At 71.1% G+C, this 22,628-nt stretch overlaps 1 protein-coding gene across 1 annotated transcript in view; it reads left to right on the top strand.

The window, feature by feature from the left end:
• The window catches only part of DNMT3A (DNA methyltransferase 3 alpha), a 34,893-nt gene that overhangs the window by 4,748 nt on the left and 7,517 nt on the right, over positions 1-22,628 (top strand). The window contains 9 exon segments of the mRNA XM_063422398.1: positions 2,707-2,878; positions 7,070-7,174; positions 13,070-13,370; positions 13,373-13,390; positions 16,387-16,433; positions 17,447-17,593; positions 21,765-21,980; positions 22,054-22,212; positions 22,286-22,393. Coding sequence (XP_063278468.1) covers positions 2,819-2,878; positions 7,070-7,174; positions 13,070-13,370; positions 13,373-13,390; positions 16,387-16,433; positions 17,447-17,593; positions 21,765-21,980; positions 22,054-22,212; positions 22,286-22,393 — 1,161 coding nt within the window. The 5' untranslated portion in view covers positions 2,707-2,818.

Genomic DNA, 22,628 nt, shown 5'->3' with positions numbered 1-22,628 from the left:
CTGTCCCCTCCGCCGAGCCGAGCGGCGCCCGGGGGATGCCGCCGAGGCCGGTGCCGGCGGCCTGAGGCGAGGGCACGGTGCCGAGCCCCCCGTGCCGCCCGGCCCGTCCCGCAGCAGCGGCAGCGAGCGCAGCCCGGTAAGAGCGCGGGGAGCGGGGCCGCGGTCCCGCACGGCCGCTCCGGCGGGGCCCCGCGGGGCGGGCAGCGGGAGGCGGCCGGGCCGCCGCGGCTCCCCGGCTTTGTTCGGCGGCCGGAGCCGCCGCGGGGTTTGTGCGCAGAACAACTATTTTTAGAGCGTTTGGAGACCATGTTGGCTGGAAGCGAATCAAAGCCGAGAGCTGCCCCTTCGGCAGCGCCAACCGGGCTGGGCCCCGCCGCACCGGGCGGCCGGGGGGGCTCGGCCGCCCCGCGGGGCTGCCGGAGGGACCCCGCTGCCTACGGGGGCCGGGGGCTGCGGGCGGAGACCCCCGGCCGCGGGACCCCCGGGGCGCCTCCGGGAGGGGGGATCCCCCGGGGTGCCCGGTGCCGCCGCGGTGTCCCCGGTGCTTCCCGGCCGCACGTGTCCGGCCGGGCAGTGCCGGGCCGTGCCGTGCCGTGCCCGCCCCGGGGCTGCGCCGAGGCGCGGCGGGACCGCGGTCCCCGGGGTTTCGGGCATGGTGGGGGGCTCTGCCAGCGGCACCCCGGGCCGTGGCGGGCCGTGTAGTGCCGTGCCGGGCCGGGTCGTGCCGTGCCGGGCCGTGCCGTGCCGGGGGCTGTGGCACAGCCGCTGACAGAGAGCCAAGAGCGGAGTCCTGCGGGTGCGGGGGGTGCCAGCCCGGGCTCCTCACCGACGGGCACCGCCGTGCCCAGGGCCGTGCCGGGCCGGGGCCGAGTGTCCCCGCGGGGAGCTGGGGTGGGCACCCCGGTGCCACCGAGGGGATGGGGCCGGGATGGAGCCGGGGCTTCCCCGGGGGCTCCCCGCGCTGCGGAGGGAAGGGGCCGGGTAGCCCCTCCCCAGCGCCCGGTGGCCGGCACAGCGCCGAGCCTGGGGGTACAGCCTGCACCCCACACCCCCCCCGGCCTCCTGCACCCCCCGGTCCCACAGGCAGCACCCCAACCCTCCGCCCCCAGCCTGCACCCACCCCTCCTTCCCCTGCCCGCGCCCTCCCCCCGGCCCAGCCTGCAGAGGGGCCGCTCAGGGGGCTCTGGCGCAGGGAAGGCTGAGCTCCCCCACCTGTCCCCCAGCCCCGGCCCAGCACCCCAAATCCCGGGGCTCCCCGTGCCCGTGTCGGGGGGCGGCCGCAGCCCCCCGGCAGCCCCCGCCGCAGTGGCCGCGGCCCGGGGGGATGCGTTGGGCTGGGAGAGGGGCCGAGAGCGGCGCCCTGCCCGGCCCGGCCCCCCCGAGCCCCCGCCCGAGCCCCCCGCCCGCCGCTGGGAACGGCTGCGGCTGGAAAGCTCTAGAAACAAATTGCAGCTCCGGTGCCAAAGGCAACAGCAGCCCCGGCCATGGCGAATGCAGCGTTTGCCATAGCAACAGGTGCCGGCTGGCGCCTCCCCCGCGGCCCCCCCGGCCCCCGCCACCGGCCCCCGGCCCCCCGCACCCTGCGCCCGGGACCCCGCGCCCTGCACCCCACAGCCCGCCCCACGCACCCCGCACCCCCCGAGCCCCCGGCCGCCATCCCCCAGCTCCCCGCACCCACAGCCAGCACCCCCGGCCTCCTCGGCCCCCCAGTCCTGCACCCCGCACTGTGCACCCCACAACCCCGCAGCCCCCAGCCCCCCACACATCCTACACCGTGCAGACCCTGTACCTGCTGCCCCACACCGTGTACCCCACACACCCCACGCCCCAAACCCTGCCCTGTGCCCCCTGCACCTCCCACCCCTCCTGGGCTGTCCTGCACCCCCTGCCCCACACCTTGTGCCCCACAGCCCTGCTGCCCCCGTGCCCTGCACCCCGCAAAATGCACCCTGCACCCCTCATACCCCACACCCCCTCCCTGCTTCTCACAAGGTGCACGATGCACCCCAAAACATGCACTGGGCACCCCGTGCTGTGCAGAGGGCACCCCACAGCGAGCATCCTGCGCTGGGTGCCCCATGCCACACTGTGCACCCACCACCCTGCACCCTGTGCCGTGCATCCTGTACCCACACCCTGCACTCCCTGCCATGGGCCCTGTGCCCCACACCCTGCACTCCACACCATGGGCCCTGTGCCCCACACCTGCACCCCTATGGGCTCCCCATGTCACACTGAGCACCCTGTGCCCCACACTGCTCCACACCCAGCTGCACCCTATGCTGTGCACCCCTCACCGTGCACCCTGCACTGACTGCACCCCACACTGTACACCCCAAACCCACGCTGTGCACCCTGCACTGACACTGCACCCCTCACCACGCACCCTGCACTGACTGCACCCCACACCGTGCACCCCAAACCCACGCTGTGCACCTCACCACGCACCCTGAGCCCACACCGTACACCCCACGGTGTACCTGTCACACACTGCACCCCTCACCCCTCACCCCGCACCCCACCGTGCACCCCTCACCCCGCACCCCACCGTGCCCCCGGGACCGGGGCCGGGGCTCGGGCGGGGAAGGGGCCCGGCCCGGCCGAGTCAAGGCTGTGGCGTGTTAATAATTGCCGGGGCTGGGGCCGGGCCGGGGGGCGGCGGGGCGGGAGCAGCCCCTCACCCCCGTCCCTCTCCGCTTCCCGCAGGGGCAGGAGGATCCAGGCAGGCGGCGGGGGACGGCTCCCGGACCCCTCCTCGGCGCAGCGGGGCCCGCTCAGGTGCTGAAGAGGCGGCGGCCGCCCGCGCCCGTGGCGCACGATGCCGTCCAGCGGGACCCTGGACGCCGGCAGCCCCGCGCCCACGCTCGACTCGCACAAGGTACCGGGGCCGCGGGGGCTGCGGCCGGCCCAGCCCGGGCCCGGGGGGCTCTGCGGCTCGGCTCCGTCCCGGCTGGCAGGAGAAGGGGGCGCGGGGCCCCCCGTGCCACACCCCAGCCCCGAGCGGTGCCGGGCGGGGGGCCGGGGGCGCGGGGAGAGGCCTGAGCCGCGGCCGGATTAGCGCGGATTGAGCTATTCCTGGCGCCGGGGAGCGCGGGAGTGGACGGGGACAGAGACCTGCTGTCACCTCCCGGTGCGGGCAGAGCTGGGGCAAGGCGGCTGGCGGGGCGGGGGGACCCCGGGGGGTGTGTCCCCCAGGACGGGGGATGTCCTGGCCCTGCAGGGTGTGCTGGGTTCGTGCCCTGTGCTGGGCGGGATGCGTGGTGGCCCTGTAACCCTCGTGCCAGCCCTGCTCGCCCCTCGTGCGGGTCCTGCCTGTTCCGGAGGTCCCCGCACCTCCTCCATGAGTGACACCAGGCTCAGGAGGGTCACCCCAGCCGAGTGGCTGGGCCGGGGTGGCCGCTCCCAGTGCCAGGGCTGGCAAGGCCATTGCCCTTCCTGTGGGGCGGAGCGTCCAGCAGCGCGGGGCAGGGCTGGTCAAGGCGTGGGCACCGGGCTGCGGCCAGCTGGACACCGTCCCACTGCGGGCACCGCCGGCTCGGGGTCATCCCGGTTCCTCTTGGCGGGCTGGCTCCCACTGTTCTCGCTCACTGCGCTGCCCGTCCTCCAGCCATTGCTCCCGGAGGGGCCGGCCGGCGTGTCCGCTGGGGTGTGCCCACTGGGGTGTCCCGTGTGCCCACTGGGGTGTCCCGTGTGCCCGCTGGGGTGTCCCGTGTGCCCACTGGGATGTGTCCCGTGTGCCCACTGGGGTGTCCCGTGTGCCCACTGGGGTGTCCCGTGTGCCCACTGGGATGTCCCGTGTGCCCGCTGGGATGTCCCGTGTGCCCGCTGGGATGTTCCGTGTGCCCACTGGGGTGTGCCCGGCACATCCCTGGCACAGCTGAGGGCTCGGGTACCCCGGGGGCGGCTCGGTCTTTCCTCGTCCCGCAGTGCTGCCGGCAGAGCCGGGAGCAGGGTGGATGCGCAGCCCCCGTGCTTTGGGGCGGTTCTGGGGATATTTGTGGGGTCAGGGCAGAGCCGTGGCAGTGCCCGGTGCAGCCCCGGGCTCGGGGCAGAGCCGTGGCAGTGCCCGGTGCTGGCAGCAGCTGCCGGCCGGGCGCTGTCCCGGGCTGACCCCGCGGGACGCGGCGTCGCCTCCCCCGCGGCCACACGCCGAGGTCACCGTGCCGAGGGCGGCGCTGCCCGCGGGGCCGGCGGGGCGAAGCCGCCCCGGACGCCTCCGGCACTGCGGGTCGGGCCGGTGCCGGTGGCTCCCGGTGGGGCTGAGCCCCGCTCCCACCCGGGGCAGGTCTCCGCAATCTGTTCCTCCGCGGGGCCGCGGGCTGGGCCGTGCTGCCGGTGCCCCGGAGCAGGGCTGTGCTGCCGGTGCCCCGGAGCGGAGCTGTGCTGCCGGTGCCCCGGGATCGGGGCTGTGCTGCCGGTGCCCCGGAGCAGGGCTGTGCTGCCGGTGCCCCGGAGCAGGGCTGTGCTGCCGGTGTCCCGGAGCAGGGCTGTGCTGCCGGTGCCCCGGAACGGGGCTGTGCTGCCGGTGCCCCGGAACGGGGCTGTGCTGCCGGTGCCCCGGAGCAGGGCTGTGCTGCCGGTGTCCCGGAGCAGGGCTGTGCTGCCGGTGCCCCGGAACGGGGCTGTGCTGCCGGTGCCCCGGCGCAGGGTTGTGCTGCCGGTGCCCCGGAGCAGGGCTGTGCTGCCGGTGCCCCGGAGCAGGGCTGTGCTGCCGGTGCCCCGGAGCGGGGCTGTGCTGCCGGTGTCCCGGAGCAGGGCTGTGCTGCCGGTGCCCCGGAGCGGGGCTGTGCTGCCGGTGTCCCGGAGCGGGGCTGTGCTGCCGGTTCCGCGGTCCGGGCCGCGCTGCCGGTGCCGCGGAGCGGGGCGCGGTGCAGCCAGCACTGCGTCATGCCGCAGCTCAGCCCGCCGCGCTCGGCCGCCGTTCCCTCCGGGTCGTTGCTTGGCAGCGGCGCAGGAGCAGCACCGGGGACGTGCCACGGAGCCCCGGGCGGCGGGCACGGGGTGACGGACGGGGATGATGACTCAGCTCCCGGCGGGATGCGCTGCGGCACCGGCCCCGTGCCGGGCGGGGGGAGCAGAGCCCCCTGCAGCCCTTGGCCCAGCCCCGCCGGTGCCCAGGCTGCACCCCCCCTCCTGTCTTGCTTTTGGGGTGCCGGCTGTGCTCCGGGGAGGGTTCCCTGTCCTGATGGGTGCTGGGGCATCTCCCTGGTTCCACAGCAGGGACCCCACTGACCCCCCAGCACAGCAGCCCTCGAGCCAGCTCTGTCCCTGCAGCTTTTCACCCTGCAGCCCCCTGGCCTCGCTGGCACTCACGGGTGCTCCCCAGCTTCATCCTCTCCTAGCCATGGGAGGCCTGGCTACCACCCTGTGCACTTGTCACCCCCAAATCTTTCATGTGCATCCACGGTAAATGCTGCCAGGGCCTGGACGAGTTGAACTGGGGCAGTGCCAGCAGCCAGGGTAGCCCTGGGCACAGGGACAGGTGCCAGGGTCTCACCGGGGCTGGCCTGGACCCCTGGGCTCCTTGGTGCTGCCCTGGCTTTGCAGCACAGCAAGGCAAGGGGCCTGTGGGGCAGGGACCCCCAGAATCCCCCTCAAAGACTTCTGTGTCAGGATGCTGCTGGATCTGGGACCCTGACATCACCCTTGGACCTGTCCCAAAACCTCCCAGCCGGGATGGCCCTGGTGGAGGCCCTGTGCGCTGTGGTGTCTCCTGTCCTCACTCAGCCCTGGTGGTGCCAGCAGGTGCCCGGGCTGGGGGTCCCCACACGGGGCTGGGGGGTCCTTGCAGGGCTGGGGGGGTCTATGCAGGGGGCTGGAGGCTGCCCAGCCCCACAGGCAGGTGAGTGGGGCTGGGACAAGCACGGTTCTGGAGGGACACCATGGGGGCTGGGGACAGACCTACACGTGGCTCCTGTGCAGCCCACATGCAGCAAGAGCAGGCAGGGCAGGCAGGCAGCAATGGGCACAGGGGGGTCTGGTCTGGGTGGCACAGAGGGAGCTGCTTTGGGGACCACGACTGGGGCACTGCCCGTGGGGCACCACGGCCATGGGGACCAGAGTCCTGGGGCACCAGAGCCATGGCACACAGTGTGTCCTAGTGCTGTGGGATCTTCGTGCTGGAGCCACAGGGATGTTCCAGCTGCATCCCGATGGTGCTGCTGCCCCAGCCCAGGGGACGCAGGGCAGGAATGCGGCCGGTGCTGCGCCCGCTGGGCTGCGGGGGCCGCGCGGCTGCAGCTGGATGCCGGCGCTGTCTGGCTGCCAGCCCCATCCCCTCCCTGGCCTCTCCCTCACCAGCCCCCCACCGGCCTCTCCTCCTTCCCCTGCTCCCCCTCCGTGGCCTCTTCCTGCTTGGCTGCTGCCGCCGAGATCTTCTGGGGCTCAGGTGAACCCACCCCGTGCCGTGCGGGGCCTGGCGTGCCCCTCGTCCCCGCGGTGCCCGGTGTGGGGGGGACGGGCCCCGGCACCGCAGCGTCGGCGCTGCCTGGGCACGGGAGCAGGTTCATTTCCTGGAGCCCGTCCCCGCTGCACCGCCATGCTGGCACATGCGTGCCGCCAGCGCCAGGGCCGGGCCACCGCGCCGGGGACAGCGCCAGCCGCTCGGGGCACGGCGGGGTCCCCACAGCTGGCAGCTGCCTGCTCCGGGGGTACCGGGGTACTCCTGCTGCTGGCCCTTGTCCCCAGGGAGCCTCGTGGCTGCTGCAGGCCCGCGCTGTGACGTGTCTGCACAGCCCTTGCTGTGCTCTGTGGGACCGGAGCCCCCGGCCCTGCCCGTGCGGGGCTTGGTGGGTGGCAGCAGTGGGCACGTCCTCAGCCGGCTGTGCCACAGTGGCACAGGGTGGGAGGGTCCTGTGCCACAGCCAGGTGTGGCAGGAGCCACTGTCACCCTTCCAAGCGTCTCAGGGCTGCCGGCCCGACGATGCCATGATGCTCCTGCCTGGCTGGGCAGGCCCTGTCCCCCTGCAGTGCCCGCGGTGCCGGTGATGCCGGTGCCCTGCGGGAGCAGGGCCGTGCCCGCCCCGGGCTGCCCGGCGCCGTAACCGTCCTCTCTGTGTCCGGCCCGCAGGGGGAAGAGGAGCCCGAGGAGAACCCGAGCAAGGAGGAGAAGCAGGAGCCGGGCACGCCCATGAGGAAAGCCGGGCGGCCTGGGCGGAAGCGCAAGCATGCCCAGGTGAGCCGGCGGGCACTGCGGCCAGGTGGGGGGCGGTGGGTGTCCCCCGTGGGGCCGTCCTGCCCTGTGACCTCAGCTCCTGGCGTGTTGAGGGCTGGCCTGGCTGCCCTGTGTGCCAGGTGCTGAGCCAGAGGAGACCTGAGAGAGTCTGTGCCCTCCCCAGTGAGCCCTCCTGTGTCCAGTGGCACCATCCCGCTCCCTGTGGCTCTGCTCGTGGCCCTGCCGTGCATTCGCTCCCTGCCTGGGTGCTGGCACCCTGCTCCCCCACCCTGGGGCTGCTGTGCCCGGGGTGCAGAGCCCCCCAGCCTCTGAGGGCCTCCCTGGCTCCTGCCCACAGGCGGTGCCCACCCCGCACTCGGGGCTCGCTCAGCTCTCGCTGGGTCACGGGCACTGTGCCCACCAGGGTCAGCTGGGTGCCCGGGGCTTTTGGGCACTGGGACAGAGGAGCTGAGGACACTCGTGGCTCGTCCCTTCTGAGCCGTGGTGTGTCCCTGTGCCAGGGGGAGCCTCAGTGGCTCCCTGCTTGCAGGGTGGCAGCTGGCACCTGGCTGCTGCCACCCTGAGTGCCGTGTGAGCGGAGCAGCAGGTTCCTCTGGGTGCTGAAGGCCCAGAGGGAAGGTGCCCTTGGTGTCCCAGGCTCACACAGTGTCCCCAGCCCTCATCCCCGCAGGAGGGGACAGAGGGGTGACAAACGGGCCCAGGGTGATGAGCGGGCCAGGGCAACGAGCAGGGCCTAGGGGACAAACAGAGCTCGGGCACCTTCAGTCTTAGAAGGCTGCAAATCCTTTCTGGAAAAGTTTCTGGCACCTGAAAGGGTAAATCCAGTGCTGGGACGTTTCAGGGCCCAACTGCCTGTCCCGGTGATCCCTGATGATCCCTGATGATCCCCAATCCCTGCCAGGCTGATGCCAGGGGCACGGGAAAGCCCTGGGGCACTGTCGGCAGGACAGGGGCTGTGAGAGGGGCTGGGCTGTGTGTGGGGCTGGGCTGTGTGCATGGCTGTGTGCGGGGCTGTGTGCGGGGCTGGGCTGTGTGCAGGGCTGGGCTGTGTGCGGGGCTGTGTGTGGGGCTGGGCTGTGTGCAGGGCTGTGTGCAGGGCTGTGTGCGGGGCTGGGCTGTGTGCAGGGCTGTGTGCAGGGCTGGGCTGTGTGCGGGGCTGTGTGCAGGGCTGTGTGCGGGGCTGTGTGCGGGGCTGTGTGCAGGGCTGGGCTGTGTGCGGGGCTGTGTGCGGGGCTGTGTGCAGGGCTGTGTGCGGGGCTGTGTGCGGGGCTGGGCTGTGTGCGGGGCTGTGTGCGGGGCTGGGCTGTGTGCGGGGCTGGGCTGTGTGCGGGGCTGGGCTGTGTGCGGGGCTGTGTGCAGGGCTGTGTGCGGGGCTGTGTGCGGGGCTGGGCTGTGTGCGGGGCTGTGTGCAGGGCTGTGTGCGGGGCTGTGTGCGGGGCTGGGCTGTGTGCGGGGCTGGGCTGTGTGTGGGGCTGGGCTGTGTGCGGGGCTGTGTGCGGGGCTGGGCTGTGTGCGGGGCGGGGCTGTGTGCGGGGCTGTGTGCAGGGCTGTGTGCGGGGCTGGGCTGTGTGCGGGGCTGTGTGCAGGGCTGGGCTGTGTGTGGGGCTGGGCTGTGTGCAGGGCTGGGCTGTGTGCGGGGCTGGGCTGTGTGCAGGGCTGTGTGCGGGGCTGTGTGCGGGGCTGGGCTGTGTGTGGGGCTGGGCTGTGTGCGGGGCTGTGTGCGGGGCTCTGGCCTGGCCGGGCTGTTTGCTGGCTGTGGCCCCGGGCCGGGAGGAACGTGCCGGGGTGGGGGGAGCCGCCGTGCTGGAAGAACAATGCTGGCACGGGAGCAAGCGGTGAAGCCGCAGGAACAGCCGGGCCTGGGAGCCGGGAGGGCTCCGGCCAGCGGGGCCGGCGGCCCCGGGACCCCCCGGCACGGTGAAGGAACAGCAGCAACACCAGGGCACCGGGCACGTCCTGCTGGGAGCCGGGCATGGGGGCCTGTCCCTGTGTGCTACAGCACACCCGCGCTGTGCCGGAGCTGGGCCAGAGCTGATGCCAGAGCTGGGCCAGAGCTGGTGCCAGAGCTGGTGCCAGAGCTGGTGCCAGAGCTGGTGCCAGAGCTGGTGCCAGAGCTGGGCCAGAGCTGGTGCCAGAGCTGGGCCAGAGCTGGCCCTTTGACCAGCAGCTCCCAGTGCCAAGAGAGCAGAGCTGGCGTGGCCGGCCCCTGGCACTGCCAGGCCAGGGAAGCCCCTACGGACATGAGCTACTAAAAATATCCCGAGGCAGGCTGAGGGGAGCTGGCACAGCTGGCACCAGGCTGGCACTGTGTGCCGTGCCCTGGGTGCTGGAGGGCAGGCACGTGGCCGGAGGGGCTGGGCAGCCGCCTTGCCGTGCCTGGTCAGCGGTGTGAGGGGGCACAGGGCGCCAGGGAGGGAGCTGGCAGGGGCACAGCCCTGTGGGGACAGGTGTCAGGGTGTCACTGAGCTGTGCCAGGCTGTGCCAGGCTGTCCTGTGCCGTGCCATGCTGAGCCGTGCAGTGCCAGGCCATGAAGTGCCATGCCGTGGCTCCAAGGCCAGCGTCCCCAGTCCCAGCTGTGCCTGGCAGAGGGACAGCCCGCAGCGGGGTGGCTCTGTGGGTGGTGCCGTGGGTGGCAGGGGCACCTTCCCTGGGCTGGGGTGGGCACAGAGTCCCCAGGTGCTGACCCCCGTCATCCCTCCTCGGGGAGTGTCCCCAGTGTCACCCTGTGTCCCCAGCCCCGCGGGCTGCCGGCAGAGCAGCCGCCCTGGCGGGGGCCCAGGGAGGGGAGGGGAGCAGCAGAAAGGCAGCGCTTGTTCCCAGGCCCGGCAGGCAGAGGAAGCTGTGGGTGGGCAGGAAGGCTCCGGCGCCGGCCCCTCTTGGGGACAGGGACAGGGACAGGCTCCGGGGTAGCTCCTGCTCTCCACATCCTCGGCCCAGTCTGAGCGGCAGCACCAGGACATGCTGGTGGCCTGGGGGGCCCAGAGAGCTGGGGTGCAGTGCCAGGGAGCTGGGGTGCAGTCCTGGGGGGCTGGGGTGCAGTCCTGGGGAATTGGGGTGCAGTCCTGGGGAGCTGGGGTGCAGTCCCAGGGAATTGGGGTGCAGTCCTGGGGGGCTGGGGTGCAGTCCCAGGGAGCTGGGGTGCACTCCCAGGGAATTGGGGTGCATTCCTGGGGAATTGGGGTGCAGTCCCAGCCCAGGTAGGGCAGGGGGGGTGCCAGGTTTGGCCAGGGCAGCAGAGCAGGGGCTGGCAGCGGGTTTTGGCCGGGTGGGACCGATGGCAGCCATGCCAGGGCATCCCGGCCGTGGTGCTGGGTGCACCGTGTGTCCCTGTCCTGGCAGGGGTCACCCGAGGGGACACGGTGCCCGTCCTGTCCCGGGTCAGCCTCCCAGCCCCTCCTGCCCAGCTCCCCGGCACCGTCCGGCCGCACTGCGGGCCCAGCGGTGACGGTCACGCCAGTGCCACTGCCAGAGCCTGGCGGCACCAAAGAGAGCCTGTGCCACTGTGTCCCCAGCACCCCCACACCGGCTGAGCCCCCCAGGGCCTATCCCAGGGGCTGGGCTGAGCTCCCGCAGCCTCCCTGAAACCCAGAGCCACTGTAGAGCCACCCCAGAGCCCCCAGAGCTGTCCCAGAGCCACCAGAGCCACCCCAGAGCCACCCCAGAGCTGCCCCAGAGCCACTCTAGAGCCCCCAGAGCTGCCCCAGAGCTACCCCAGAGCCACCCCAGAGCCCCCAGAGCCCCCAGAGCTGCCCCAGAGCCACCCCAGAGCCCCCAGAGCTGCCCCAGAGCCACCCAGAGCCCGCGGCCGTGGCTCCGGCAGCCCCCGCATGCCCAGGGCACATCTCCACACCTCCGGCCTTCCCGTTTCCTCCCGGGAAGCCCCACGGTCCCTGCGATTGTTCTCAGCACGGATGCGGCCCCAGGCAGAGGCGGGAGCGGGGCCAGGGGCGCCGGGACCCCCGGGAATGGCACCGGGGCCCCTCAGGGCCAGCTGGGGCCGCTGCCATGCCAGGGGCAGGGGGCAGCGGGAGGCAGTGCCCCTCCTGCTGGTGGTGGCACCGGTGGGGACTTTGCTCCCTGCCACCCGTCGTGCCCTGGCTCCTGCTCCCTGCACTGCCCCGGCCACGCTGCGCTGTCCCCGCTGCCACCCAGGCCCTGGTGAGGACAGGCCAGGGTGTCCTGTGCCCTGTGGCACCAGTCAGGGACCTCGGGGAGGAAAGGCTGCCTGTCACCTGCCATCCCCTCAGTGCCAGCAGACCCGAGCCAGCCCCGTGGGCAGCACCGTGAGCCCCTGGCTCACACCAGCAGCGCCACGTCCCCTCCCCGGACCCTGTCACCAAACAGGCCATGGTGGCACCTCCAGTTCACTGGTGACAGGCAGGGGGGGGTCCCTGCAACTGCCCACCGTGCCTCCCTGGCATCGTGCTGTGCCACCCTGCCACCACCCTGTGACACACCCTGTCATCGTGCCCTGCCACCACCCCGTGCCACCCTGCCACCACCCGTGCCACCCCGGCACCCTCCTGTGCCACCAGGAGGGAGTGGCAGCACCTCCAGGTCTGTCCGGGGTGCTCGGTGCCAGCGCTAGGGTGGCACTGGGGTGGCATCAGGGTGTCACCCTGTGCCCGTGGCAGCGTGCAGGGTCCCCAGGGGGATGGTGGCAGTGCCCGAGCAGCTCCATGGGGCTGGGGCAGTGAGGGGCAGCTCCAAGGGCAGGGGTGTCCTGGCACAGGGGCTGCTCCCCCAGGGGACAGGGGACACACACACACCTGTCACACACACCTGTCACACACACCTGTCACACACACCTGTCACACACACACACCTGTCACACACGTGTCACACACACCTGTCACACACACACGTGTCACACACTCACACCTGTCACATACATCTGCACACATGTGTGTCATGAGGTTATCACAGGGCCTGGCCCTGCCTGTCCCTGACACCCACCCCTGTCCATGTGCCAGTGGGGATGGGCCACACCAAGGGCCCCCTTGCTGTCCCCTTGCTGTCCCTTGCTGTCCTCTCACGCAGCACAGGTGTGCCAGGCAGGATGGGCAGTGCCAGTGTCCCCTCTGCCCACAGGGGCTGGACACCCGGGGCACATCCCAGCGCGTGCTGGTCCAGGTGGCCCCATGGCCCCGTGTCCCATCCCCAGAGCTGTGTGGCACCTTGCTCTGAAAGTGCCCTGTCCCTGTGTCCTGTCCTGGGGGTGTCATGGCAGCATGTCCAGGTCCCTGTGGTGTCACATCCCTGTGTCCTGTCCTGGGGGTGTCATGGCAGCATGTCCAGGTCCCTGTGGTGTCCTGTCCTTGTGTCCTGTCCTGGGGGTGTCATGGCAGCACGTCCAGGTCCCTGTGGTGTCACGTCCCTGTGTCCTGAGGGTGTCTTGGTGTTGTATCCCAGCCCAAAAGGTGTCAATGTCCCTGTGTCCTGTCCTGAGCGTTGCATGGCTCCATGTCCCGATCCTCATGGTGTGTCACCTGGCATTTTGTCATTGTCTTAAAGGTGTCTTGTCACTCTGCCCATGTCCTGAGGGTGCGGTGACCTCATGTCCTGGCCCTGACCGGGGCATGGAGATGTGTCCTTGTCCCTGAGGATGTCACACACACTTGTGTGTTCTGGTCCTGACAGTGCCATGGTGGAGTGTCCTGGTCAGGAGGGTGTCACATCCACGTGTTCTGGTCCTCAGGGTGACATGGTGGAGTGTCCTGGTTAGGAGGTGTCACATCCACGTGTCCTGGCCCTGAGGGTGCTGTGACACCATGTCCTGGTCCCAAGGGTCCCCTCAGCAGCTGTCACACCTGGCGTGGTGGCACTGGACAGGGTGATGTGCTGCTGTCCCCCCTGCCAGCACCAACAGCGGCTCCTTCCCCTCCTCTCAGCAGGCCGAGAGCAGTGACACCCCCAAGGACTCGGCGGCCGTGCCCAAGTGCCCCCCGGCCTGCCCCGAGGCCAGTCCCGCCGAGCCGCTGCCCAACGGGGACGTGGAGGGGGACGCCGAGGAGGCCGGGGGGAGCCCCAAGGGCGGCCGGCCCGAGGAGGACGAGACGGAGAGCCTGGCGGACGGGGAGACGGGCCGGGCGCTGGAGAACGGCCGCTGCACCCCCAAGGAGGGCCTGGACGCGCCGGGCGAGGAGGGTGAGCTGGCCCCTTCCGACCCCCAGAAGAAACGCGGGAGGAGGAAACTCCTGAGGCCACCGAGAAAAGTAAGAGCTCAGTGCTGGGGGCTCCCCGCCCCCCAGGGACCCCCGGCCCCGCCGTCCTGCTCTGCGAGGGCTCTGGGCTGGGCAGGAGGAGGAGGAGGAGGAGGAAGGGCTGAGCCCCTCCGTGCCGTGCGGGATTGGGGCTGGGGGCAGCAGGTCGGAGGGGGGGCTGTGCCCGCGTGCTCATCCCCATCCCCATCCCCGCCTTTCCTGACGGCAGGAACGGGGATGCTGCTCGTGGTGCTCGGTGCCCCGTGGTGCCAGCACAGCCCTGCCCACCTGGGAGGCCTCCCGTGGCCGCCCTGCCCGTGCTGGGTGCCCAGGAGGTGCCGGGAGGCAGGCAGGGCACAGGGGCCAGCGCCCTGCTGAGGGGGCACTGCCAGCACACGGCTGGACACAGCGCTGGGGGTCCCAGGGGTCCCGGGGCGTTTCTGGGCCGTGTCAGGGGTGCCCAGGTAGTGCAGCCACCCTGTGGGTCCGGGCCCAGCGCTGGCCTCCCCCAGACACGAGGGACAGGGACAGGCTGGGGAGAGCCCGCCGAGCACCCTGTGATGCTGCAGGGCTGGAGCGTCACTGCCGGGCTGAGGCTGCGGGAGCTGCGGCTGCTCCGCCCGGGGCAGAGCGGGCCCCGGGGATCCCCGGCCGGGACAGCTCCGGGAGGGGTGTGCGGGTGAGCCCGGGGATCCCGGGGATCCCGGGGACAGCTCCGGGAGGGGTGTGCGGGTGAGCCCGGGGATCCCGGGGATCCCCGGCCGGGACAGCTCCGGGAGGGGTGTGCGAGTGAGCCCGGGGATCCCGGGGATCCCGGGGACAGCTCCGGGAGGGGTGTGCGGGTGAGCCCGGGGATCCCGGGGATCCCGGGGACAGCTCCGGGAGGGGTGTGCGGGTGATCCCGGCGCTCCCGGGGATCCCGGGGACAGCTCCGGGAGGGGTGTGCGGGTGAGCCCGGGGATCCCGGGGATCCCGGGGACAGCTCCGGGAGGGGGTGTGCGGGTGAGCCCGGCGCTCCCGGGGATCCCGGGGACAGCTCCGGGAGGGGTGTGCGGGTGAGCCCAGGGATCCCGGGGGTCCCAGGGACAGGACCAGAGGTCACAGCACAGGCTGGACCCTGGAGGGTCCCTCTGGACCTTGGGACAGCCTTCTCAGGGTTCCCAGCTCTGTCACTTGGGCCTTGCTGACCGAAATCATCACAGAGAGTGGCTGGCCATGCCGAGCCAGTGCTGCTGCCAGGGAGAGTCAGGGATGGACAGGGAAGAGCTGGGATGGAGCTGGAATGGCAGGGATGGAGCTGGAAGAGGCAGGGATGGATGAAGCAGGCAGGGGTGGCTGGGGCAGGCAGGGATTGAGCTGGAAGAGGCAGGGATGGAGCTGGAATGGCAGGGATGGAGCTGGAAAGGCAGGGATGGAGCTGGAAGAGGGAGGGATGGAGCTGGAATGTCAGGGATGGAGCTGGAAGAGGGAGGGATGGCTGAAGCAGGCAGGGTGGTTGAGGCAGGCTGGAAGAGGCAGGGATGGAGCTGGAAGAGGCAGGGATGGAGCTGGAAGAGGCAGGGATGGAGCTGGAAGAGGCAGGGATGGAGCTGGAAGCGGCAGAGATGGAGCTGGAAGAGGCAGAGATGGAGCTGGAAGAGGCAGGCACGGCTGGATGGGTGGCTGGATGAGCCGCACGCTGCAGATGCTGCCGCAGTCACGAGGCGCAGCCGCGGGAGCGCCGCAGCCACGGCCGGGGGGAGCGGGGAGAGGAGAGAGGAGAGGAGAGGAGAGGAGAGGAGAGGAGAGGAGAGGAGAGGAGAGGAGAGGAGAGGAGAGGAGAGGAGAGGAGAGGAGAGGAGAGGAGAGGAGAGGAGAGGAGAGGAGAGGAGAGGAGAGGAGAGGAGAGGAGAGGAGAGGAGAGGAGAGGAGAGGAGAGGAGAGGAGAGGAGAGGAGAGGAGAGGAGAGGAGAGGAGAGGAAGGAGAGGAGAGGAGAGGAGAGGAGAGGAGAGGAATGAGAGGAGAGGGGAGCAGGGAGCGGGGAGAGGGGAGTGGAGAGCGCCGCAGGGCTCAGGCTGATGCAGGCCCAGGGCAGCTGGACACGCCGGGAGCGGTGTGGGAGCGGTTCCAGCGAGGCCAGGAGGGCCCGGGGGAGCTGTAACCCCACCGGGAGCTCCCTCCCTCCCACAAGGAGCCACTTCCAGCGCTCCGGCCCTGCCGGACCCTTCCCTGCTCCTCTCTCCCGGCCGGGGCTCCGCGGGCATCCCGTGCCTGGGATGAGCCGCAGGAAATCCCCCCTTGAGTCAGTGCCCCCCGGTTTGAGCAGTCCCAGTGACAGAGGGGACCAGAACAGGCCAGGCTGCCTCTCCCGTGCCTCAGTTTCCCCACCTGAGCTCCCTGTGGCTGGGAGGATGGCATGCCTGGCCATACCCGGAAGACACACACTCCTGTTCCCCAGTGCCCCAAGGTGTCCCCTGCCATCCCCGTGCCCTGCAGTGTGCCACACCACCCTGCATTGTCCCCCCCTGCCCCCCAGACTCCCCCATGTCCCCTGCTGCCCCCAGCACACAGAGCAGAGCTCTGTGCTGCTCTCCTATTCAGGCCTTGCTGCTCTGGGGGGCTCCAGCTGCCCCGGGGGAGCTGTGGGTCCGTCCCGGTGTCACACAGGGCTGGGGCCATGCCAGGGTCTGTGCCAGCGGCGGGTGGGAGCCCCTGTGCCCCCAGCAGTGCCCCAGCAGTGTCCCCGCGGTTGTCACCCCCCCAAACACTCGGGGTTATTTTTAGCCGCTTTCCTGGCAGCGCCTCGGCTCGACCTGCGCGGATGTGCCGAGAGCACAGGAAGCAGCGGGGCTGCGCCGCTTCCCCCGCCCCACGGGGGGGTCACCGCCCCGGACCCCCGGATCCCCGGACCCGGCCGGGCGGGGCAGCGGCACTGGGCGCCCCTGGGCGGCCTGGGGGGCCCCGTCTGCCCCCGGAGCCCCGGGTGGGCCCCGGCACCGCCTGATGGCCGCTCTCTGTTCGTGTGCAGGCAAGGACGAGAAGGAGGAGAACAACTTCGACAGCCTGAAAATGGAGGCAAGTATGGCCTGGACCCTGCAGGGCTGTGCCCAGGAGACGGGCACGGCCCCACAGCCCACCCCAGGAGATGGGCACAGCTCACCCCAGGGGATGGGCATGGCCCCACAGCCCACCCCAGGGGATGGGCACAGCTCACCCCAGGAGATGGGCACGGCCCCACAGCCCACCCCAGGAGATGGGCACGGCCCCACAGCCCACCCCAGGGGATGGGCACAGCTCACCCCAGGGGATGGGCACGGCCCCACAGCCCACCAGCCAGTCCTCGTGCCCACGGACACCATCTCTCCCCACTTCCTCAGTACCATGGGGGAGCAGCAGGGCCCACATCCCCACAGGATGGGGCTCCTGGGCTCCCATGCCACGGCACAGCCAGACACCGGGCAGCGCTTGGTGCTGCGCTGGTGGCACCAGGATGTGCCAGGTCAGTGCCCCCCTCCAGCCCTGCGTGGGACGGTGCCTGCCCAGGCTGGCCCCTCACCTCCCCTCCGTTCCCTCAGATCTCTGGGCACGGGGTGTGGGATCTGTTTGGGGTGGATCCATGCCCGGACAGTGCCCACCGAGGTGCAGCTGGGTGTGGTGTGATGCCACGGCATGCACTGAACCCCAGACTGGCCTGGGCTGCAAGGGACCTCAAAGTTCATCCACGGGCAGGGACACCTTCCACTAGCCCCAGCTGCACCAAGGCATGCCCAGCGTGCCCTGGAACGCTCCCAGGGATCCAGGGGCAGCCACAGCATCTCTGGGCACCCTGTGCCAGGGCCCTGCCACCCCGCAGGGCAGAATTTCTCCCCAGTATCGGGTCTCTGGACACCGTGTTCTGCTGCACACGTGTGCCAGGCCGTGCTCACGTGCACACGTGTGCCAGGCCATGCTCATGCGCACACTGTGCCCGGGCAGGCGGTGCCCCCTTGCCCATCTCCCCAGGCACGAGGTGCCCCGGGCAGCCCCGCTGTGTCCCCTGTGCTGTCCCCAAGGCCGGCCTGACCCCGCTCCCTCTCTCTCCGTCTCAGGGCTCCCGCGGGCGGCTCCGCGGCGGGCTGGGCTGGGAGTCCAGCCTGCGGCAGCGGCCCATGCAGCGGCACACCTTCCAGGCCGGGGACCCCTACTACATCAGCAAGAGGAAGCGCGACGAGTGGCTGGCGCGCTGGAAGCGCGAGGTGAGGGCCGGCGGACGGGGTGGGCACCGGGCAGGGGGCTCGAGTGGGCACACGGGACACGTGTGGCGCGTGTGGCACGCGTGTGGCCGTGCCCTGGGCTGGGGGAAGGGACTCCCTGCTGCCGGTGGTGGCACCGCCACGCTGGCACCCACGGGCACAGCTCCACTCCTGCCCAGGGCCGGCCTCGTCCGTGGGATGCGCCGCCCGTTCCCGCCGGTTTCCCGGGAACGGTGTGTGACCAGCCGGGCTCTGGCGGGAGCCTGGGCAGGCACAGGGCAGGCAGCAGGGGCACAGGCTCTGCTGGTGTCCTGGGGTCCCCGTGACACCCTTCTTGGCATTGTCCCCCACTGCCAGCGGGTCTCCCTGGCTGTGTGTGCCCTTGTGCCACCTCCTTGGTGAGAGGCACACATTTATGACCCTCCTGCTGGCACCCACAGAGACCATGGGGGATACCCGCAGGGGACCCCACTGGGCACGGCTGGGGTGGCCAGGCCGTGCTGTGGGGCACAGGGCATGGCTGACACGGCCACAGTGTCCCCATGGGACACAGGGCACAGCTGGTACATTCCCAACGTCCCACAGGGCACAGGGCATGGCTGATGCAGCCACAGTGTCCCCATGGGACACGGGGCACAGCTGGTACATTCCCAACGTCCCACAGGGCACAGGGCATGGCTGACACGGCCACAGTGTCCCCATAGGACACGGGGCACAGCTGGTACATTCCCAACGTCCCTAGGGCACAGGGCATGGCTGACACGGCCACAGTGTCCCCATAGGACACGGGGCACAGCTGGTACATTCCCAACGTCCCACAGGGCACAGGGCATGGCTGACACGGCCACAGTGTCCCCATGGGACACGGGGCACAGTTGGTACATTCCCAACATCCCCAGGGCACAGGGTGTGACTCCCGCTCTCCTCCTGGAAGGGGTCCCCAGGCACAGCCCCCATGTCCTGCCCAGACCAGAGCCCTTCGGCACTGAGAGTTCCTCTGGGTGGGGCTCCCCAAACCATGCAGGTCCCCGAAGCTGTCCCTGGCCACTTCTGGGCCATGGTTTTGGGGAGCAGAGCTGGCTGGTGGCCCTGTGACCGTCCACAGCTGTCCCCATCCCTGTGTGGTGCTGGGCCCCCCCCGCTCCGTGCCACCCACCGCCCATGTCCCACTTTGGGGACACTCCCCGCTGTCTGTCCCAGCTGGGGTCACCCAGCTACGGTGGGCATAGGGACAGCCCAGCCCCCTCCAGCCTGCCCTCCTCTTCCTCATCCTCTGAGGGGTGCAGCTGGCACGGTGACAGGGACACCTGGGGCCAGCGTGGTGACAGGGACATCCAGGACAGGCTGGAGCTCTTAGGCTGGGAGCTCCCACCCTATGCCAGCTGTGGAGATGGGGATGGAGATGGGATGGGCATGGGGCTGGGATGAAGATGAAGGAGATGGGACTGGGATGAAGGAGATGGGGTTGGGATGAAGATGAAGGAGATGGGGTTGGATGAAGATGAAGGAGATGGGACTGGGATGAAGGAGATGGGGTTGGGATGAAGATGAAGGAGATGGGGTTGGGATGAAGATGAAGGAGATGGGGATGGCAAAGGATGAAGGTGGGAGTGGGATGGGATGAGGCAGGACAGTGGCTGAGGATGGAATGGAATGGAATGGAATGGAATGGAATGGAATGGAATGGAATGGAATGGAATGGAATGGAATGGAGATGGAGATGGAGATGGAGATGGAGATGGAGATGGGATGAGGAAGATGATAAAGATGGAGATGACGATGGGAGAAAGAAAGATGGAGATGAGGATGGGGGTGGGGCAAGGACAGGGAATGGGGATGGAATGGGGCAGGGGATGGGGATGGGGGCGGGGGCGGGGGTGGGAATGAAGATGGAGATGAAGGTGGGGGTGAGGCAAGCACAGGGATCGGGGATGGAGCTGAGGATGACGATGGGGGTGGGGGTGGACGGGCTGGCAGAGCTGCCGGTGGCCCCAGGGCAGGGATCTGTCGGGACAATTGTCCAGCAGCGATACCCAGATGATGTCCCTTAACGACCGGCGATGGGACATTTCCTGTCCCGCCAGACAGAGCCGTGGGATCAGCGCTGGGTGGGGGGGGACACGAGTCCTGCTGTGACACTGCCCCAGGACACTCTGGTGTCACTCACCCCGTGTCCTTTGGCCCAGGGCCGCTCGTGTCCCCAAACATCGCAGGTCCGCAAAGCCCGGGCTGGGCTGGAGGAAGCGGGGTGTCCCTGCTGTCACCCCACTGTCAGCCGGGGGACATCCAAAGGGTGGCACTGGGGCACTGCCCTGCTCAGGTTCCCTCGGGGTCCACCGGGTCCCGGGATGAGGTGGTGGCTCAGGGACCCCCGAGCAGGGCAGGGGTCTCGCTGCCCCCCCCGGGGTGACACCTCCCACCCCTTTGTCCCCCTCTGCAGACAGAGGGGACCCGGAGCCACCGTGCCGTGGGACCCCCGGGACACCGGGGACCCCCGGGACACCGGGGACCCCCGGGCTGGCGGGGGGCAGGGCTTGTCCTGGGGTGCAGGGACCCCAAGCGTGACCCCTCCGTACCGGGCTGAACCGGGCCGTGGAGTGTCTGTACCGGGATGAACCGGGCAGTGGAGTGTCTGTACCGGGATGAACCGGGCCGTGGAGTGTCCGTACCGGGCTGAACCGGGCCGTGGAGTGTCCGTACCGGGCTGAACCGGGCCGTGGAGTGTCTGTACCGGGATGAACCGGGCAGTGGAGTGTCTGTACCAGGCTGAACCGGGCAGTGTGACTACACTGGGCTGAACCGGGCAGTGTGACCGCACACCGGTGCCCGTCCATGCCGGTCCGAACCGGGCAGTGTGACTGCACAGCAGTACCCGTACCGGGCCGAACCGGGCAGTGTGACCGCACACCTGTGCCCGTCCATGCCGGGCCGAACCGGGGCGGCGGGGCCGGTGCCCCCCAGTCCCCAGCTGGTGGCCCTGGGGACACGGTGCGGGGGGCGGGGGCGGCTCCAGCCGTGCGGGGCGAGGCCCCCGGGGCGCCGCCGCCCCCGCCCCGTCCCGGCGCTCCGCACAAAGGCCGGGGGGCCGCGGCCCCGGGACAAAAGGCGGCGGGAGCGGCCCCGCGGCGGGAGGCGCAGCCCAGCCTGGACCGGAGCACGGCCGCGGGCCCGTGAGTACCGGGAGGGACGGGCCGGGACCGGGGCACGGGCGGGACAGCGGGGCTGGGGCGAGAAGCACCGGGACCGGGAGGACACGGGGCAAGCGGCCCCGGGCCGGACCGCTCGGGGCGTTCGGCTCCGTTCGGTTCCGTGCCGGGAGTTCGCTCGGCTTCGTTCGGTTCTGCTCGGAACCGTTCGGCTCTACTCGGGACCGCTCGGTCCGTCCCCGAGGCCGCTCGGCTGCCTTCGTTCTTCTCGGCTCCGCTCGGCTCCGTTCGGTTCTTCCCGGTTCTTTCGGTTCTGCCCGGTCCCTTCGGTTTCGCTCCGTTCCCTTCGGGTCCGGCGCCGTTCGGGTCTCTTCGGCTCCTCTCGGTTACTCCGATTCTTCTCGGGTCCTTTCGGTTCCGTTCGGTTCCACTCGGGCCCCGTCGGTTCCCCTTCGGTTCCGGACCGGCCCGTGCCCCCCGCGCGCCCCCCCCACCCCCCCGCCGCAGCCAACCAGCCGGGCCGGGAGGCACCACGTGACCCGGAGCCCAGACAAAGGGCCGCCGGGCTGACCCGCACCGGCCCGGCCGGCTCCGCGCGTTCCGGCTCCGTGCGTTCCGCCCGGTCCCCGCGGGTACGTGACCGGGACCGGGACCGGGATCACCGCGGGCCGGAGCGCCCGGGCCGCCGGGGAGATCCGGCCGGGGACCGGGGATCCGAGGGGGGGACCCGGAGAGGGTGACATCGACTGGGATGCGCTCCGAGGGTCACGGGATAAGTGCAGAGGGTACCGGGATGCTCGCCGGGGGTCCCGGGATGAGTGCGGGGGGTCCCGGGATGGGGCCCGGGGCTCCCGGGAGAAGCTCTGCGGGTGCCGGGGGACGGGGGTCAGGAGGGGGAAACTGAGGCAGGGGGTCTCGCCCCCAGGCCCGCGGTGGGTGCGATCCCCCGGGGGCGGCGCGGGCCGTGCCGTGTCCCCGCGGGCCGGGCCGGTGCCGGTGCCGGTGCCAAGCCCTGCCGCGTCCCGCAGGCCGAGAAGAAGGCCAAGGTGATCGCCGTGATGAACGTGGTGGAGGAGCCGGCGCGGGCCGAGGCGCAGAAGGAGGAGGAGGCGAGCCCGCCGCCCGCCCCGCAGCAGCCCACCGACCCCGCCTCGCCCAGCGTGGCCACCACGCCCGAGCCCGCCGTGGCCGAGGCCGGCGACAAGAACGCCTCCAAGTCCGCCGACGACGAGCCCGAGTACGAGGTGAGGGCAGGGCCGGGCGCGGCGGGGCCGGGCCCCCGCGGGAGCCGCGCTGAGCCCCGCGATTCCCCCGCAGGACGGGCGCGGCTTCGGCATCGGCGAGCTGGTGTGGGGCAAGCTGCGCGGCTTCTCGTGGTGGCCCGGCCGCATCGTGTCCTGGTGGATGACCGGCCGCAGCCGCGCCGCCGAGGGCACCCGCTGGGTGATGTGGTTCGGCGACGGCAAGTTCTCGGTGGTAAGTGGCGCCCGGGGGGCCGGGGGGCCCGAGCCCGCCCTCGGGGGTGCCCACGGCCGCGTCCCGTCCCCAGGTGTGCGTGGAGAAGCTGCTGCCCCTGAGCTCCTTCGCCAGCGCCTTCCACCAGGCCACCTACAACAAGCAGCCCATGTACCGCAAGGCCATCTACGAGGTGCTGCAGGTGAGCGCGGCACGGCCCGGGGCACAGGGAGCAGAGCTGCCCTGCACCTGCCAGGACCCGGCCCTGCCTCCCCTCCTGCCCCAGCGCGGTCTGGGGGACCCCCTGAGGACATTTGGGGTGCGCTCTCTAAGGAGGCTTTGGGGGTGTCTGGGGATCCCCTGGCAGGGGTGTGGGGGGTCTGGGGAGGAGCTCGGGGACTATGGGGGGCTCTGAGGCTTGGGCCTTTCAGGACATC

The sequence above is a fragment of the Prinia subflava genome, chromosome 2 (genome assembly GCF_021018805.1).
Source record: "Prinia subflava isolate CZ2003 ecotype Zambia chromosome 2, Cam_Psub_1.2, whole genome shotgun sequence".
NCBI classification, from domain to species: domain Eukaryota; kingdom Metazoa; phylum Chordata; class Aves; order Passeriformes; family Cisticolidae; genus Prinia; species Prinia subflava.
Note: the sequence above shows the minus strand (reverse complement) of the source record. Positions and strands in the feature narration are given on the sequence as shown.